This window comes from Athene cunicularia (assembly GCF_003259725.1).
Source record: "Athene cunicularia isolate RWA chromosome 2 unlocalized genomic scaffold, athCun1 chr2_part1, whole genome shotgun sequence".
NCBI lineage: Eukaryota > Metazoa > Chordata > Aves > Strigiformes > Strigidae > Athene > Athene cunicularia.
Window position 1 is genome coordinate 26,037,214 of NW_020799095.1, and position 19,139 is coordinate 26,056,352.

A 19,139-nucleotide genomic window follows, 5' to 3' on the forward strand; every position below is an offset into this window, starting at 1 on the left:
TTTTTTTTTTTTTTTTTTTTTTTTTTGCAACAGGAGATAATATGATCATGTAGTGAAGGGTTGGTAAGAAAGAAACTTGTTTGCATGCATTTTTTCCTAAATGTTTTATTTCTGTAATTTTGTTATTTCTTGAGTGATTTTAAGGCACTGAAGAATTTCTTATTATAAACCAGTCGTAATGTATTGGTTATTCACTGATAAGCTAGTGTTCACCACAGCTACTAGTATGCATTTTAAAAAAAGAAAGGTACTGAATGCTGTTAATTGAATTTCTATTGTGTTAAAATTTACTATTTGAACCTTCTAATGTTAATTTGAAATTATATTTAAATTTGTAAATTTAGTGAGCATTTCTAAAATCTGAAAATATTTTATTAATTTTTAGATAATTATTATTTAGTTGTGATTGTTATATTTTTCAATAGCAAATATTTGAATTATGCTGCAAATCTTTGTTAGAACATAGTGAGCTTTACAATATTTCGTATAAAATCTAAGATTTGTTTGGTATCTGCTACTTTGGTAGCTTCATGCATATATTTGCATTTTGAGTTGCACAGAATTTGCAGCTGATGACTGTTTTCTCCTACCTGTTAATTTATCAGCTTTCATAAATGTTTGTTTTTTAAGGTTAATGATTTTGTGAGAGATAAGTTTATGACTAAAGATGGCTCTGTCCCACTGGCTGCAGAAATTCTTGCTGGTGGCTGTGTAAGTATCTTTAATTTCCTTCATATGAGATTCATGAAAATGCAGTGTGTAAGATTAACTATGTGGACTAAGGTTTTTGTTTAACCACAGATCCGGTTCAAGAGCAGACTCTACTAGAGCATCTCAGTTCTTTCCTAGATAGGCCAGCCGCTCTTGATGAAAGGGTAAATGTTTCTGTGCATCGTGCCTTTTAACTGCGCTGTATAATTCTCACAGCTTAGAGTTTGTTTCCTTAGTAAAGAATGTGTCTTTATTCATGTTGGCTGTAGCATATGGCCTAAAGAAGATTCATGCTAACCTTTCCAGAAGTTAATAATGAGTTACTGCTTTGTGGCACCCACTCTGCCACGTCACTTCTTTCCTGATGTGTTACTGCACCCACTAACTTTCACTTTTTGCAGTGATACTCACTTTGTGAAATGGCAAAAACTACTCATGCTACTTTGAGTTCATAGCAGACGTAGGCTGTGTAATGTTAACTCAGTGCATAATGCATTCCTGAATGTAGGCTGTATTTAAAACCCACTATGTTTTTAAGAGTGTTTTGCTTGTACAAAGTAGTAATGAACAACTGGCATATTACTGGGTAGATGATAATATTTCACAGTTTGGTCTAGTTCTGTCCATATTACAGCTTACTTTATCTGGTGTATTGATTTTGTTCAAGCAAATGTAAATACTTTAGGTAAAATGAATAGTTGTTCAAAGACCAGTGCACTTTACAGATAAAGAACACTGTTTATTTAAACTGGCTTTGATCACTGGGGCAGAGCAATGTTGGTATATTTTCAATCTATCTTTGTTTCTGCTGTCATAAGACAGATGAGGTCACATTTTCAATCAGCTTCTACCTGTGTTGAAAACTACAGTGAGCAGGGACTTAAAAACAAATGCCTGTGTCTTAACCTCAGTAGGTGCGGAGATTTGTGCTGTATGTGCTTGCAGAGAGCGTACTATGATTATCTGAGCCTCAGGGTGCAGTGGCTCGGTTGCGTTGCAGGCTGAGAAGCCCTGGCTTTCTGTAATTCTCAGGAGATGGGGCAGGATTTGGCTGCTGTCTCACTGCTCCTTCTGTTTGATCACTGACCTGTTGTAGACTGCCAGGTAGGATCCCCTTGTTCTGTAACTTTAGGAGCATTCAGGGGAGAAAAAAAGAAGGGGAGGGAGAGAAGAATGTGGGTCTCTAAAGCCCTAAATAAAAAGCATGCTGTAAATGAAGGAAAAATGCAATAAAGTGCTTGCAGAGTAAAAAGTATTTGCCCCTTATGCTAATAAAACATCTTATGAACATAGCAGCCATAGAGAATTCAGCAAAATTTTCATTTAAAATGTCATTTGATCTAGAGTTTTTATTTTTACAGACTGCTGTGAATTTTTTAATGCAGTACAAAAAGCACTCTTTACAGAGACCTGTCATTCATGAGAATGCTGCAGCAAGCTTTTTCCCAGTAGTTCATTGTAAACTAAGTATCTGCTTTAAGAGATAGGTGGTTTGAGACGTATTTTAAACGTGCAGTAGATACTGGTTTGTCCTATGTGGTATTTGAAATATATATTAACAATGAGATGCTGCATGAAGTTGTAGCAGTAGACGTGCGGTGGCAGAATGCCCTGAGTTTTCTTTTAACTGGAGTGCTCCACTTAAGGGCATAGTCTAGTGCCAGGTAGATAGGTTGCAACTTGTCTTTTCTGCAGGTGGTCTTTGGGTTTTTTTGTAATTTTAAACCCAATTCAGACTAGCAACAGAGACTCATTACAAGTAGTGCCTAGTTTTTTGGGCTGAATTTTTCTCTCATGGTGTAAATACATGCATAAAATATGAGATGCCAAAGACAGGCTTTTTCCTATAGCTTTCAGCATTATATTGGCCTAACATTTTGTCCTCGTTTAAGCCAACATGAAATCTGTGATTTCACTTTCACTGTGGAAACAGCAAGGAGACTGTTCAATGCTTTTGAAAATTTTCAGTCTTGGATTTTTACCTTATTTCACAATGTAGTAATCGCCTATGTGGGAGGCAAAAAGACAGGAGTGCATAATGTGTTAGACTCTAAAAAGGGGCAGCCAACTAAGATGAATTTTATAAAAGACACCTGCCCTATTACCTTTCCACTCTCTACATCTAATTCTCAGCTGTGATTGTGTTACAAACACAGGTGTTAGATTTTCATTCTTCAGTGCTTCTGTTTCCTTGGAGTGTGTTCATTGCTTAGGCAAGAGCTGTGTGCTGGGATGCGTGCTAGATTTTAATGTTTTAAATATCAACCCTGTGAGTACAGTATAGCATTAATACCTAAGAAAGGGAGGACAGAGCAGATAGTTGGATAGTTTGGGTTGTTCAGCAACACAAAGGGCTTTGAAGGGGTCAGTATCACCTGAGTAGCTCCACTCTGCTGTTTGCCCAACCATTGCCAGGCTTGACTTTTAAGTCCCCAAGGAGTTCGGTTTGCATCATAATTACGGAGAATTAGTACACATGGCTGACTTTTGCACTTGTAACTAAAGCTGATTGTTTCATTGAACAAGTCTTTTTCTGTTTTGTAAACTGTTTTCTCTGTTGGGAAAAAAAAAAAAAGAAGAAAAGAAAATAGATCTTTTACTTCTTGACCTCGTGGCACTTAGTTCAGTTAACAGCCTGTTTCATAGCTTTTTATTATGTGAAGATGAAAGTGATAGGTTGATTGAGATTATTTTTTTTTTTGAGACCCCCAAGAATATAATTAAATGTTAGAACCATTATATTTTTATACAGAGTCTTAAGGAGGGCTGTTATGTAAATTACTCAAAATTTCCATCTCCTTTTTTTGTGAGACTATTGACTATTTCACTATTGACTATGGTATTTGTTACCCATAAAAATATATGAAACTTCCAGATTAGCACAGTGCCTGACACCCACCATGAATTCTAGTCTCTGCTGTTCATTTAGGACTCTTTATCACTCATGCGAGTCCTATATAGCCCTTATCATTATTAGGCTACTAAAAAACTTCAGTTCCAAGATACAGTGTAATGATAGTGCAGAGCTAGGATCTGCTGAGCATCTAAACCACAAATCCGACTTAACCTCCTTGAATGAGAAAGTGCACAAATATGCTAGGTTTGATTTCTGCTAATGCTATAACTACCGTCAGGGATTCTTTAATAAAAGGATGATCTCGAGTAAGCTGTAAGTACAACTTGAAATATTTTTTTTTTTTAACAGTGGCAATAATCTTGAAGTTTAAGCTTTTTTTCATGGTCTTTCAATTTTTTATTTTTTTAAAATATTTTAAATAAAAGATAATCACTAGTCATACCAGTTTTAGCTGCTTGCTTCTTTTAAACTTAAGTCACTTAAAAGCTTCTATTAAAAGTAACCTGATTTTTTTGATACAGCACTGGTCATTATTATTTTTTGAGATATATTAACCAATTGAAAACTCTGTAAATGTAGCATAAGTATTATTTTTGGGGTTTTGAGGTGCTGCATTTTAACACTAAGCTTTTAGTTGAGAGTTATTTTGCTTAGTTCCTTAACTAAAGCAGTTCCATGTTTAATTGACAAATTTACATTGTGTTCTGGAAGTAACTGGGAAAGAGGTGTAAAGATTCAAAATAAAGAGTGCTCATAAAACACAAAATATTAAGAAAAACAGAATAAGTATTATGACTAAAAAGAAATAGCTATATAATGTATGTTGCCTTGTCTGCATATAGTAGTAATTATATAGGTAAATTGGAGGCTTAATTTTCAGCAAGAAAAGACAAAAACATTTTGCTTTATTAACTTTTACTTCTGCTCTCCCTTCTCTTTCTGAGCACAGAGAGTCTTTTCCTTCCCAGCTGCTCAGTGTGTGCTCACTATTAGCAAGTTTAAATCATGTAGCACAGTAGAGTTACAGACCCTGTACAGATCTGCTTTTATTTAAGTTGTCAGGACAATTTTAGGCATATTTCTAGAGACTTTATAGCAATCGTAATAAAGTTAAAACTTATTGGACCTGCTTGGACAACCTCAACTCTGCTATGGAACATAAAAATTAGATACAGTTAAGATGGAGTTCATCTAGAAAGTGCAAAATCCTGTCTAGAATCAATTTTTATAAAGGAATATGATGTGAAATTCCAGATGAATTGTGCCAAATAATCGATCCAGTGCAAATAGTTTTATTAAGCTACTTAGATTTATTTTATGTTTCAGAGAATAATAAAGGTAAGTTCACATCTGAGCTGCATTTTCTCTGTGGCATTGCAGTGGAGGTACAGGGTGTATGGACTCCAATTCCCACGCTTCCTAGATATCTTACTTGCAGAAATTCAGACGTTTCTAAGATGTAGGCTAAAGGAGAGTGAAGGTGTCATTCTTGCTTTCATTATTCAGAAACCTAAATCTGATAAAATTCTGTTCTGTTTGGTAAGGAAGGCTGGGCTATGGGTAAAATGAAACTGAGCAAAAAAAATCTCTGCATGTGTATCTGGGGAAAAAAAAACAAACAACCCGACTGCTATTACATGGAAAAGTTTTCATATAGTTTATTGAGGTAGTTAAGTAATGATGGTCTTCTTTATGGTTACTCATATTAGCTTTGAAAGTAAATAGCATACATCTTTTGAACCCTTTAACAGATTTATTCTCAGAGGTCTATTCTCCCTGTAGTCAGGGAATCTAACTTCCATTATTTTCAAAGGGAGTTCTACTTGCCTGTGTAAAAGCACAACATTCACATTTCTTGTTAAGGAAAAGTTCAGTAGCTCCTAATAAATTTTTTAAATTAAATTTGACGCTGTTATCTTTTTATGTAAAATTAATGTTGTTAAATAAATTAATTAGATTTAAAGGTTATTTAATGTAATTAATATAATGTAATATAATTAATTAAGTATTTTTATAGTGTAGTTTTTCTCCTCTGAATCACTGTAATACTGAAAATAATGTAAACTAATTGTAAACTTCCAGTACAAAAAACCCCAGCTAGATCTGGACTTAAATTTAACTTCATGGTTGCAAACCCATTGTATTTCAACACTTGCTCTCTTTTAATTATCTCTGATTAATTTTCAGCTAATCTTAGATTTAAGCCTTATAATGACGTTTGCAAAGGCAGCATACAGTAACATGATAGCCCTGACAAGAGGTTGTACCAAAGGGTGGGGAAGTTGCTGGTGTAGAGTTCCTGCTTTTCTTTGGCCTCACCCCACATTTCCTTGCAGGTTTGGATGTTTTGAAAAAGTTTGCTGAAATTTTCACCCAGTCATGCCTGTTTAAACTGGCCTTTCCTGAAAGCAGTAAGGAGTTATGCAGAATATTATTTTACTCTACTTTGAATTTTCCTTTTGGATTAGTTCATTTAATTTTAATCTTTTTCCAAAGGTATTTTCCCATAACAAATTAGAGGTGCTTTCCACTTTTGCTTCCTGTCTCCTCTTCATTTCACTTCTTCCCTTAAAAAAAAAAAAAAAGGGAGAGAGGAAATCTTTCAAACTGTAAAACAAGGAGGGATGCATAGGCTTAGATTAACACATTTCTGATTGCAGAACTGAACAATTCTGAACTGTTAAAAAGCCCTTTTTTAAAAAAAAAAAACACCTTAATATTATTTCAATTTGAAACATATTCTTTTTTCTCTATTAGAAATAATGACTGCAAAATTTTATATGAACATACATTAGTTTAAAACATGTATTTGTTTTGACAATTATATTTTACAATTATATTTTATTACACGTCCCTTTCTCCGATTACTCCTTCTTTTACTGGCAGTAAAATACTTCAGTGTTTACTAGTGCAGGTTCAAAAAACAAAACAAAAAAGCCTCAAACTCATGTCAGGAATTAAAATAGCTTTCTACGAGAGAAAGGAAGATATTTATGATGTCACAGTAATTTATGATGTGACCAAGAAATAATGGGTCACAGTTTTAATACAGCTACCATACCTTAAGACTTGAAAGGTCTGTAAATCATTAAATGATTCTACAAGTAGTCAAAATAGACAAGTAGAGCAGAGAGAGCCAAATGTTAACATATTTGACAGGTCTGTAACTTAATTGCTTTTATAATGCCAATCAAGTGGGCTCCACTTCAGTTTTTTGGCTAGGCTTCTGAGAACTGAATTACCTATAAAGTGGAAAATATCAAATCCACCATTTTAGTTTTTTTCACACTGCAGACTTGGTAAGTGCTTATAACAAACCATATTCCTGTTTTTGTGTTTAGCCAGGTCATCAATATACTGTCACAGGACAATCGTCACAACTTGTATCCGGGTCTTGGAAATCTGTCTGAAGCAGTAGCAGGAATGTACTTCTGTTCTGACTAATTGCAATTCTATTTATGAGCACTTTTACATGAGCGTTTGAATGAGCTTGCTTTACATTTTATGTACACTAGGATATTAACAAGACTCTGCGATTCTAGCAGTATTTGCTGTTTGAACTAGCCAAAGTAAAACCTTAGCCAGACCAAGAGAAGGCTGTCTTCAGAAGACAAGAAGGATTAGCTGGAGAAAACTGCAGTTCTCCCTGAGCAGCATGAAAGCTGTTTCTGTGCTAGCCTGGTCAGGGTAGTGAAAAGCAGATGACTGAGGGCTCAGGAAATCTCCTCATGATCTGAAGAAAAGATATTTACTCTGTTAACTCCCATTGCTAAAGAGCATTATCAGAATCTTGTATAGATAGGACCACAGACAAGAGGACAGAAAATAGCACGAGGTGGCTTGTCTGGATTTTTGAAGCCTTTCTTTATCAAAGAAAAGGTAACATAGAACCAAGCTTTTGAGAACCCGGTATGCTTTGCCCTTGACATACAGCGCCACATAATTACGGTTGTCATCTTTGAAATCGATAAGAAAAACAGACACTTTGAACAGATGTCTGTTACTTGGTAGCTCTTCTGGTAACAGGCAGGTCCGTAGTGCATTCACCTCTGCATCAGCTCAACATAATTCATCGGATGCTCTTGGGATCTTTTGCCATGCAAACACCAAGGCTTTCAGAGGTAGTTTGAAGCACTGCAGTGGCACTCCGTAAATCTGGCTAGTTCTAAGCCTTGTTCTGTTGTAGAGTTAGTACGTGATTTTGTGGTAAATCATTGAATGCTTCTGTACCTTAGTTGCCCTTTATTATACAATGAGGATGGTAATTCCTCCATTCTTACATCCCTTGAGTGCGTTTTCAATATAGATTGGTTTTTTTATGACAGGGAACAATCTTTATTTTGTGTCTGTACAGTGCTCAGCACTTTAGGAACCTTGACTTTAATTAGGATTAATGGATGTTAGCAAAGGCACAAGAAAACAAGCTGCATCTGGCAGTTGGCAAGGAGTAAGGGCCTGGGACAGTATACCATATTCCGTATGACTGAATGTGATAAACAGTTGACTAAAATTTTTGGAATTTGCTTATCTTTTTGTAAATTGAATGAGTAACCAAGACGTTGTAGACAATTTCTCACAGAGGTTATTTTGGATAATTGTATAATATGTTGCTTATGTATTTTAATGGTTGCCATTATTTGCTATAATCGCTATCCCTGGGTGATGCTGCTGGGAAATGCTAATAGTCTTAAGAGTAGTAGTAACACTTTCTTCATCCATGAAACCTTAAAAGCTAGTATGTGCAAGTTAGATGGGATGCAAAGAAAGATCTAGGCTGACCCTAAATGTTGTTAGCTGAGAACAGAAAAAAGGCTATGATTTGAAGTCGGTAATAAGGTTAAGTAGGGGCACAAGAACAGTTGGTAGTCAGTAGCAATGAAAGGAAAAGAATCTAGTAATTTCTGATGGGATGAAAACCACAGAATTTTCTTACAGAACTGCAAGCTGTATTCTCTTCAGAACCTACATTGAAGCTTTCAAAAGGAGATGTGAAAGGCATAGGAGAGTTGGGTCTGGTGTGCTCATTTCTTACCTAATCTCATAAGGGCATAAAATGCAGTGATATTAAAAAGAACAGGAATTTCTTGTCTTAATGTAATGAGGGGAGTGAAAATCTGTTTATTTTCCAGTAAAGTTTATTACAAGGTGATTTGAACACATAAAGAAGTAGAAAATATTCTGACTTCTTAAACTGGAGTGTTGTTAAGTGGTTGTTATTAAACTGAGTTTTTTTTCACTACAGAGTGGGTTTTATTTCCCCACGGACAAAAAAAAATACCTCAACTATTTCCACTTCTCCCTTTCGTTCAGTAAAGTAGGAAAGTAGAAGGAGGCATGTCATAGACAGTTCTGTATTACTGTACAAGACTATACTGCCATCGAGAGGTGTTGGGTGATAGCATACCAAGTGCAGAGTTGAAGAACTGCAAAAATGAAAGAAAAAAACAGCTTATTTTTTAAAATTCATGTGTGTGGATACACAGCTAGCTGTCCATGTTTTAAAGCACATGGAACATTTTATAGGTGTGCAGATTTCTAGCTACGTGTGTATTGAGGAGTTCTTGGATGACAGAGGTATTTCCCTTTTATTTTCTTGCCAACAGTGCTTGTGATTAGGTCAAATGTTAAATTCTTTCAGAATAGTATGGGCCCTTTGTGGGCCCTTACAGATAGTTATCTATGCAGTACCTCTAGGTATCTACTTCTCTAAACAACTCAAAATTGCAAGTTTTATTTTAATCACATGGTAATAACTGAAAATAGATTATCTTTTACAGTCAGTTTCTTTGTTTCCTTAAAAAATGATTGGAAGAGGTGATAAGAAATTGAGAGTTGAGGGTATTCAAGCTTATAACTTCAGTATATAAAAATTGGTGTTACTGGGAACTATATATATTAAACAGTTGATGAAATTGATTTTTGTGACATTTAGCGGAGAAAACATCAAGCTTGAGCAGCCTGAGCTTAAACTGTGTTTGTTCTGGGTAAAAAAAAAAAAAAAAGTTTTCAAATTCTGACCTTGAGAGCATACTTCAAAATTTTACTATAAGATACAATTCCAACTGCAAAAGTTAACAAACAAGAAGGCAGTGTTCTTCAGCTTTTGGCCAAACAGAATGAATGAACAGGGTGATATGATGTGCTGAGGATATTTTGTCTGTTTTTTCCATAACAATTTATACCAGCTCCTTGAAGAGACTGGAAAAAAATAGATTGATGAGATTTCTTTCATTGCATTCACTATGCAAAAACTCAGAAGACAGAAGCCATGCTATTGTGATTCAAGCTGCTGATTTGGAGATCAGGATACCTGGAGTCTTAAAAGTTGTCTGTTTGTGCTAGTGGGATGCACATGCTGGGCATACAATTAACCTCTTTACCTCAAGTCTCCTTCTTGTAAAACTAGAGTCATTGTACTTTCCTCACAGGAGTACTGCGAGGAAATACCATTAATATTTATGAGACGCTTGCATACTATGATGATGAATAACACAATAGGAATTACCAGTACTAGACAAGAAATAATTTCATTAGAGAGTATAGTAGCCATCTCCGGTTTGCTTCCCCCCCCCAGTTTGAGAGTAAGGAGCTGCAGTTACCAGCATAGATGGTTAAATAACAGAGTGATAAAAGCTTCCCACCAGGTGACTGTACTTGTGACCGCTAGAACTGCGTCTGCACTGGCTAATAAACCAGCCTTCCTCTCCATCACAAAACAGGCAGGTGGTAGAAACCCTCCTACTGAGACCCTCCGTCAGGTATTGTCTGGCTCATCGCTTTCAGTTATTCACCATTTGATTTTTGGAGTGTATCTTTGCTCAAATTCAGAGGATGACAAAGGTTGTTCAGGGAGCTCTGGGTTAGTACCGTAACAGTTTTGTGGAAAGACTTCACTGGAAACTTCCAGTATCTTTCTACAGAAGTGCTTTGTGGGCAGCAAAGCCTGCAGTTTTTTTAGTAATGACTGGTGCATGCAGGTCTCAGCGTTTTAAAAATTTGAATACAGTAAGCTTGGTTGTATGAGTTGGGTAAATAATAGCATCCCCATTTTTCAAATAGCGAGCTGAAGCAAAAGAAGTCTTATGTGATTTACCCAGAGCCACAAGCCATCTAATGCTGCAAGTGTCAACTCAGTCAGGTTGGACATGCAAACATAAATATTATACGTGCTAGCACCTGAAGTACTTCCTGTTTGAATTCAGAAATTATTTGCCTTTATTCTCCTTTAAAATCAGATACATGTTTCTGTTTCTTTAAATATGGCATTCACTTATAAACACTTTTATAGATTTTTAAATTGCTTGGTGTTTTGTTGCATTAATAATAACAATAATAATAAACTTAATTTTGTTGTCATCTTTTAAGTCTTAATATGGTTTTCCTGTAGTGAAAAATAAAGGATCATTTCCCATGGGGTCATGGCACAATGAACTGCAAGAATATCATACTGAGGGAAAGTAGTTTATTTGTGCTAACACAGATCAATTGGTATGAGTTTTTAAGTAGTGTGTTTTAGAGGAGGGCTGTGGTATAGCAAACTTGCAAATGAACATGATCACCTGCAATTGAGATTTTATCCTTTTAAGAAAATATGTGTGATGGCATGTGGGAATGCTTAATATTTGTAATGCATAGACCAAAATGTTTATTATATAGGAATCTCTAATTCACCATAAGGACCTTTCCAGGATTCTTTTTTTAATTTTATTTTGAGACTTTGCAAGACGAGTAGACAAGTAAAACAAACATTTTTTTACTTTGAATGCTTACTTACTTTTAACATGTTTCAGTTTAAGTGCAAAACTGAAGTCAGCATATGTGCCAAATAATTTATCAGTCTAATTTCTGATGGCAACAAGAGTAGCAGTTTTATATGTACCAGGATTCTGGTTTGGTAAAAGCAGTTAAATTAAATTATGCCAATTTGAAAGTCAAAACCAGTTGAGTTACATAAGAGCATGCTTTTTCTGGTCAAAATAGGAAACATTTGGGATATTTTGGGGGTTATGTAAAGACTTTAATTTGTAACCACACTGTGTATGCTCAGTCTAAGTGGTAGACAAGAATAGTTGTTCGTGCGATTTGCCATTTCTTCAACACATTATTTAAACCATATTACTGTGCATATTTTTGATTTTAAATGATAGTTAATCTGAGCTATGATTAATTCTTTTAACATTTGGATAATTTTAAAAAGATGTGCATGTAATGTTTACATACTAGACATGGCTAGATGCAAGTGCTTTTAAATACAGCTTGTTTCATTTTAGTCATTACCTTCTAGAAAAAAAATAGTTGTTTTGTTGTGAGGAGGATAAGGGTCAGGCTTTGCATGGTTTGTGTGATTTCAGAACCTATAGAAGGGCATACCTGTCGGGCCACATGATTAAAGAATGAGACTCTGTTTTATTTGGGCCAGATGGAGTTTGAATGAGTATTTTTTGAATACACTTAGATAACCTTCATGTTACTTTTTTATTCTTGTTTCAAATTTTTAGCTTGGGATCTGTCAGAGTAGCAGAAAGGTTATGCCCTACATTACATATTGTGAATGAGATGAACTTTACAAGAACTAGTGGGGAGTCTTCTGAAATGCTTGCCACCATTGTGTTTTAAATCTAACTTTCAAAATCAGTTGAGTGATCTCTTCCCAACAAATGGATATGTTAAAAACATTTAGCATTTTTTGACTAATAGAATCCTTCAGTCTGTAGACCTTTTCTTTGTTACCTGGTGCACAAATTATGATGTGGAGCTCAGACTCATTAATCAAACAGCATTTAATGGACCTGAAACTGGTAGTTCAGTGGGGTTTTAAAAAAGCACAGTATATCTGCAGTTCTGGTCTTTGGAATCCATGTATTTTTTGCTTTATGAACTCATGCCAAAATTGAATAAACTTCTGTTAGACTTTTACACTCTTCAGTAGTATGTTTTCACTTTCTAACTACTGGCATGCACATCTCAGTTTCTTTACTTAGTTACTAATTCTTCCTTTCACTTCATTACTTGCTTTACCGTGTTCTTGGCTTGTCAGTTTTGCATAAATTGATGTTGGTGAATGTATTCTTGCATCAGGAATTGAGCGAGTGTCTGTCTGATGTCCTGCAGTGTCCTGCAGTGGCTGACCTGCTTCCTCTGTTTTCCCTGACCACTCATCTCAGATGGGGGGTTGTGGAGTTGTGATGGGGGGTGGTGGTGTAGGTTTCTTACCTTGTGAGCTGCAGTTTATTAACTAATACTAAAACTCTTGTCTGCTAATTGCTTAATAGACTGCAACAGGATTGAAAATGTCTTCTCTTGAATATAACAGGATGTACACTGCAAATAATGTAATGGGTTAATGTACTGCCTTCCACTTTTAATTTCAGGCTGGAGGTTCTCAAGTGATCTTTACCAATCCACTGGAAATTGTCAAAATTCGATTACAGGTGGCTGGAGAAATTACTACTGGTCCGCGAGTTAGTGCCCTCACTGTATTACGGGACTTGGGCTTCTTTGGTCTCTACAAGGTATGGTTTTTTTTAATATATACGTGCATTAAAAGCCAATTATGAATATTTCAAATCAAAACATAATTTCATTGTTCTCAGAAACTTTCACAGGTGTACATAATTGTACTTTAAAAAAGATTCTTCCTTATTATGTGATAGCATATCTCCAGTTTTTCATTTCTAACTAAGGGAAGAAATTGTCTCATGTTTTTGAGCACATGGTTATTGTGAATCTTATTAAGACTTCTTTTCTCACTTCAGCAGGTGCAGGTATTGTTCACGGAGGATTAGTTTGTGATTCCTGATGTTCTTCTGGGTGTAAAAATAAACTTATTTTCATCTGCTTCACAATATAGAGCTTACAGTTTTGGAGCGGTGCTTTTGCTCTTCCATGTTTTATTCAGCAACTTTCCCAGATGTCATTGTTAATTTGGTGATGGGAATTAATTGCAGCACAATAGTAGTGAAGAAATACAGACAGTGGGAGCTTAGCATAAAAATAAACTCTTAAAGCAAGCTTCCCCTTGCTACTATAGAAGAACATGGCCACAAATAATATCAGGAAAAGCTGCTTTTATGAGTGTATATTACAAACTCTGCAGTTCTACTTTCTGCATTACTGTCCTCACATAGGTATCTAAATATGTAGAAATAAAGCTAGGTTTAATGTTAGACTGCAGCAGGATTAGAAGCAATTTCTGTTGAATCTAATAGGATGTATGCTGCAAATAAATTAAAGGATTAACATGTTGCCTTCTACTTTTTGGTGAAGGAGACTAGATATGGGGGAGTATGAAAGGTTCTGGAGTACTTTGAGATAGCCATTGTACACAGTATTGAGAAAAAACCTGTGATGAGTGCCATGTACTGCAGAGCACCACATGGTGTTTCTTCAGATTCTGCAGCCTGCTTCTCCGGAGGAAGCTTTTCGCACTACCCATTTGTATTTCCAGTGCAGCAGGCAGTATTCCTCTGTTTCTTATTTACAGCAGTACAACTGTAAACTGAAGATGCTTCAGAAACCACCAAATGAGCCCCATGAGATGGAATATTTAAATTCCATCTCCATTTTTAAGCATCCAGTCCTTTTAAATTGTTCTGTTAACATTACAAAGAAGAAGCCTGCCCCTGAGTAGATGTATGTATGTTTTGGCCTGGAGAGAAGTTGCAGGTCTGAATAGGATTTAATGGGGAGTTGTTTTTCCCTTTAAATTGACTTGCTAATTTTTTAGGTGTTTTACTGAAGCTGATGCTATTGTGTAAACTCCTAGTAAATGGCATTATGGTGTTGATCAGGTCAACATTTACAGCTGAAAACATGGATATGGTAAACAGTCTGCATCCCTGAGGCTGTGCAGGAATGGAGGGCAGCTCCTGACTTTTACTTGGACTAGTAAAAATAAGAAAGAGAGGTGAACTAGTTTACTAAAGTTAGCATTTTTTAGATTTTTTTTTCCCTGAATACTTGTTCTTGGTGGCTGAGCAGAATTTGCTACATTTTTCCATTTTTAAATGTAATTAATGTATTATTATTTCTGTTTTCTAGAGTAGATACTTGGTTAATACTTGTAAGGAATACAGCTGAATAGGAGCTAGTTATAGCACTATGTTGCATTGAAACAGGCAGTTATTTAGCTACAAAGTTTTGCTGGTTCATTAAGTCCGTTTACCTCCACAAAAAAAGCCACGGATGGGTTTTGTGTCGCTTAAACTCTTCTGTTTCTCTGTTTCTGTGTCTCTCCACCTCTCCACCCCACTCCTTGTGTTCATGTCTTTTTTTTATGTCCAGTTTGGATTCAGTGCCTACAAAAACTTGACTGATTTGACAAAACTAGAGAACTTAACCTGACAATCACAGTCATCCACCCAGCAGAGCACAAGCCATATCGGAAAGCTTGTGTCCAGGTGCACCCTTAGTCCTGACTAGCTCTATCGTTGGGCAGGTTGGTGCTGTTGTCCACCAAATGCTCTGGCGCTGTAGCAAAGAAAAAAGGCAATCCTATCCTGCCCCCTCTCCAGTATGCCAGCAAGAGTGTTGATGCTGCTATATAAAGATCTGGAACAGGAAATTCATTAAAAACTAAAGCCTCCTCCTGCTTACAGCCTAGTTTACTCTGAACTCATACCAGCTCACTCTGTAGCTGCTCAGAATGGTTGTACCCAGGCAAAGGGGTGAATGACTTAATGGCACGGGGAATCCATCTGTCTGTTTCAGAGGAGTTTTATACTGCCTTGAGGGGCTTGTGGAACAGCAATGCTAGAGACAAAAGCAGTCCTCTTTTCAATGCTTGTGCTGAAGCTTGCAGTGCTGGGGAGGCCAGGTAGGGATTAATAACTCATTGTATCAAAGTCACCAGCCCCAGTAAATGCTAGCCAGAGATATCAGTGGTCTACAGTGAATTTCAGGTGAGACTAGATTATGTAGGTGCTGCATTCCCTGGTGGTGCTTCTAGTATATTAATTTTGTGAGTATAATGACCAAGTGAACATCAAATAATAATAAATGTTCTACTAATAAGAACTGAAATATCTCGGTATATTTGGATTCCCTGTACTCTTAAGTCAAATTAGCTTTAAAACTATAAAACAGGCATGAGGATTTTGTGTCTATTAGTATTTTTCATGCTTTTGAACAGCTGTTAATTTTCACCTTCTTTGTTTTAGCTTTGTCTTTTGTGTCTCAAGACAGAAGGTTTTTATCTCAAGCCCTGGATGTAGTTATTGTAGTAGATCTAGGTAAGACTCCATACATACTGCTGCAGAAGAATAAGAATAGATAGTTCCTTTAGAAAACAGTTTTATTTGTGAATATTTGTGAGTTTCTCTATAGACTTAATGGGCCTTATTCTAAGTATTCCAGCTGTTTAAACACTGGTCTATTTTAGCCGTTATTTAGGACCAACAGATTAACTTTCTTTTGCATGTTTCGAAAGCAAAATTCTAGACTTTTCATTTCAGGCATTTTCATTTTAAATAAATGGATGTATATTTTCTCCCTAGTTTTCTTGTGAAAAAAATGTTTAACAATCCAAAATTTAAATGTAGTATTTCATAGTTGATAAAAATCTTGTTTGTTTGTTTGTTATGGCCTGATATTTTTTTTCCCTTTTGTGGCTAAAAGAAAGCAAAACCAACTAAAATTAACTACTCCATCAGTTTTGGTTCAAGACCGTAATGTTCCTTCTTTTCCCCTTGACTTAGAAATTCTTATAAAACTGCTATAAAAAGGGTTGACTGCAGTTTTCTGAAGCAGTTTCCACCACTGACCACCCAAATAATTCACTTCTGATATTTGGATTAATGGATATCAAGTACCTGTAGTGCTGTGTCTCTGAAAAGGGTGAAGATAGCCAATGTCTAGATGAGGCTAAGTAGTGTGAGATTGTACGAGAAGCTGTGCAGAGGGACAGGATCCTCTGTTGCTTACAGAATTTCCTTAAAGGTCTTGCTTTGAGATGAGAAGAAAAGGGATTCCCTCAACCTAAGGATTGGCTGTTGAAATCCGCAAAGAGAAAAGATCAGTGATTTGTCTGTACTGCCAACAGTGGAAAAAATAGACTTGTTGTAGAGATAGAATAAATGGAGGGATATCACATATTTAACAGGAAGGAGGAGCCCAGAAGATGTGTTGTTAACTTGAAACTAATATTACCATAACAATAATTTTTCAAAATAGGAGCACAGATATTTTTAAGCAGTTGTTTTTTTTGTGATGAATGAGAACATTACCAGTCAGTCTGCAAGCTCATAGTAGAGCTGAAGTGTTTCCATTGGTCTTCTGTGTGAGTTTACTTCTGTGTTGTTAAGTTACAAACCTTAAATCAAGACTGGTCATCCAGTCTGCTGCACAATGGCTTTTCAGTTTCTCTTGCTCCACTTTGGTGCTCTTTTGTTTACCATGTTGCAAGGGCAGCAGTGAAAATTCTCTTTTCCCAGCAGAAATAAATCATCTTGAAAGCTGTCCTTGCCACCATAGATCAATCCGGCATCTGCTTAGTTCCTGTGAATCTTTTGTGCTGAAATTTGGGTGAAAACCTGTAAGAGTCCTATATAGGTAGTCAGCAAGAAAGAATGTACTTTCATTAATTATAACTGCAGCCAGAAGATGTGAATTACATATGTCGCTCTTAGCTTCATGAGGCAAATTCCTGCATGTCTTAACAAGATCTACTGCTTGTTGTTTGAATTCTTATATTTTGTTTTAATTTTTACCTATGAAGCACTTCCTGTGGATTTTAAAATAAAATGTCCATGCACCCCTGATACAGGTAAGTTCAGTGTTCCTGTTTTGCATTAACAGAGAAAACCAAGGCACAGACAAATAAATCTTGCATTTCATGTCAACAAATTAACAAAGGAAATGCTATGTAAATCCTTCTTGCATCCAGCTGAGTGAATCTTGTATTGATTATGATCTTAATTATTCCAGCATTCTAGACCAAATGAATAGCTTTTTGAGGATCACCAAGAAGCTGTGTTGTGTAGGTTTGATGCCTCTCTATATTAGTGAGATCAGTATTCTTTTGGGTCAGTCATTGATGTTAACATGGTGCTCTATTGTGCTAGTGACACAAAACAATTCACAGTACTACTCTGGCAGCTCTCTGTTCTGTCCTCCACTCTACTTGCAGACTTGATGTTAGAATCAGAATCATTTGTGTTGAAAGCCAGTCTGGAGGTCATCTGGGCAACCCGACCCAGTATTTGACCACCTTCATGGTTTAAAACAAACAAACAAAACCAAAAAAACCTCTCACCCTATTCTAATGCCTTATGGGAACTGGCCAAGTTCCAGCTTCTATGCATTGCCTCTAATCCTTCCACTGTGCACCTCCAAGAAGAGTTGTCTTCCCTGCACTCTCCCTTTCAGTAGTTGAAGAAAGCAGTAAGGTCTTCCCCTAGCCTGATTTTCTCAGAGTTGAGCACACTGAGTTCCCTCAGCCTCTTCTCATATATCATGGGTTACCCAGCTGATTTGATGGCCCAGCACAGGACTTATTCCAGCATGGCAACATCTTTCTTGTACTGGACACAGGACTCCAGATCTGGTCTCACCAGTACTGAATGGAGGAGAATAATCACATCCCTTTCACCCTTGCCACTTACAGCCCAGGGTGTGGCTGTCTGTCTTCACTGCAGAGGCATTGCTGACCCATACTCAACTTGGTCATTACTACCCTCCAGACTTTTTCTCCAAAGCTGCTTTCCGGCCACACAGCCTTAGCCCATATTGCTGCATAGGGCTGTTCCAATCCAGATGCAGGACTTTGCATTTGCTGATTTGAACTTCTTGCCAGCCTGTTTCTCCATCCTGTGAAGGTCTACCTGAATAGCAGCCTTGCCCTATAGCACACTTGGCTACTCCCCCAATTCAGTATCATCCACTGATCTGCTGAGAGTGCAGCTCATGTTCCACTGATTTAGCTATGGAGATACTATGGCAGATCATCTCAAAAGCCTTACTCATAGTCAGGGTGTACAACATCCATTGCTTACCCTCATCCACAAGTCTGTCAAACAGGTTGGTCAGCCATGATTTGGTAAATCCACACTAGTTGTTCCCAATCTCTCTCTTACCCTTCATATGTTTGGAAATGGCTTCCAGGAGCATTTGCTTCATAAACCTCCCAGGGACAGAGGTGTTCCCAAACATCTTGTAGTTTCCCAGAGTTTCCTTCATGCTCTTCAAGATGGGTGTGACGTTTGTCTTTTTCTAGTCATCAGAACCCCCTTGACTGACTTGACCTTTTGAAGGTAATAACAGCCTCACATCAGCCAGCTATCTTGGCACCATTGGAGGTATCTCTTCTGGTCTCATGGATTACGTATGTGCAGATGTCTTAAGTGCTCTGTCTGTATGTAATGCTGTGCTCCTGCAGACTTTTCTGGTAAACTTGTGGAGCTGAGAGGTCTGAGGGCAGATTTTACTAGTAAAAAACAAGGCAAAGGTAATTTCTCTGCCTTTTCTATGTACTTTGTCACTAGGCTTCCTGCCCCCATGGAGCAACAGCCTCACAATTTATTTAGTTGTCCTTTTGCTGCTGATGTGCTTCTAAACACCCTTCCCTGCCCACCCC

General features: G+C 36.7%; 1 protein-coding gene across 2 annotated transcripts in view; it reads left to right on the top strand.

Moving 5' to 3' along the window:
• The window catches only part of SLC25A13 (solute carrier family 25 member 13), a 98,062-nt gene that overhangs the window by 67,110 nt on the left and 11,813 nt on the right, over positions 1-19,139 (top strand). For both annotated transcript variants that reach the window (XM_026842113.1, XM_026842112.1), the window contains exons 13-14: positions 631-711; positions 12,940-13,080. In XM_026842113.1, coding sequence (XP_026697914.1) covers positions 631-711; positions 12,940-13,080 — 222 coding nt within the window. The remainder of the gene's footprint in view (positions 1-630; positions 712-12,939; positions 13,081-19,139) is intronic.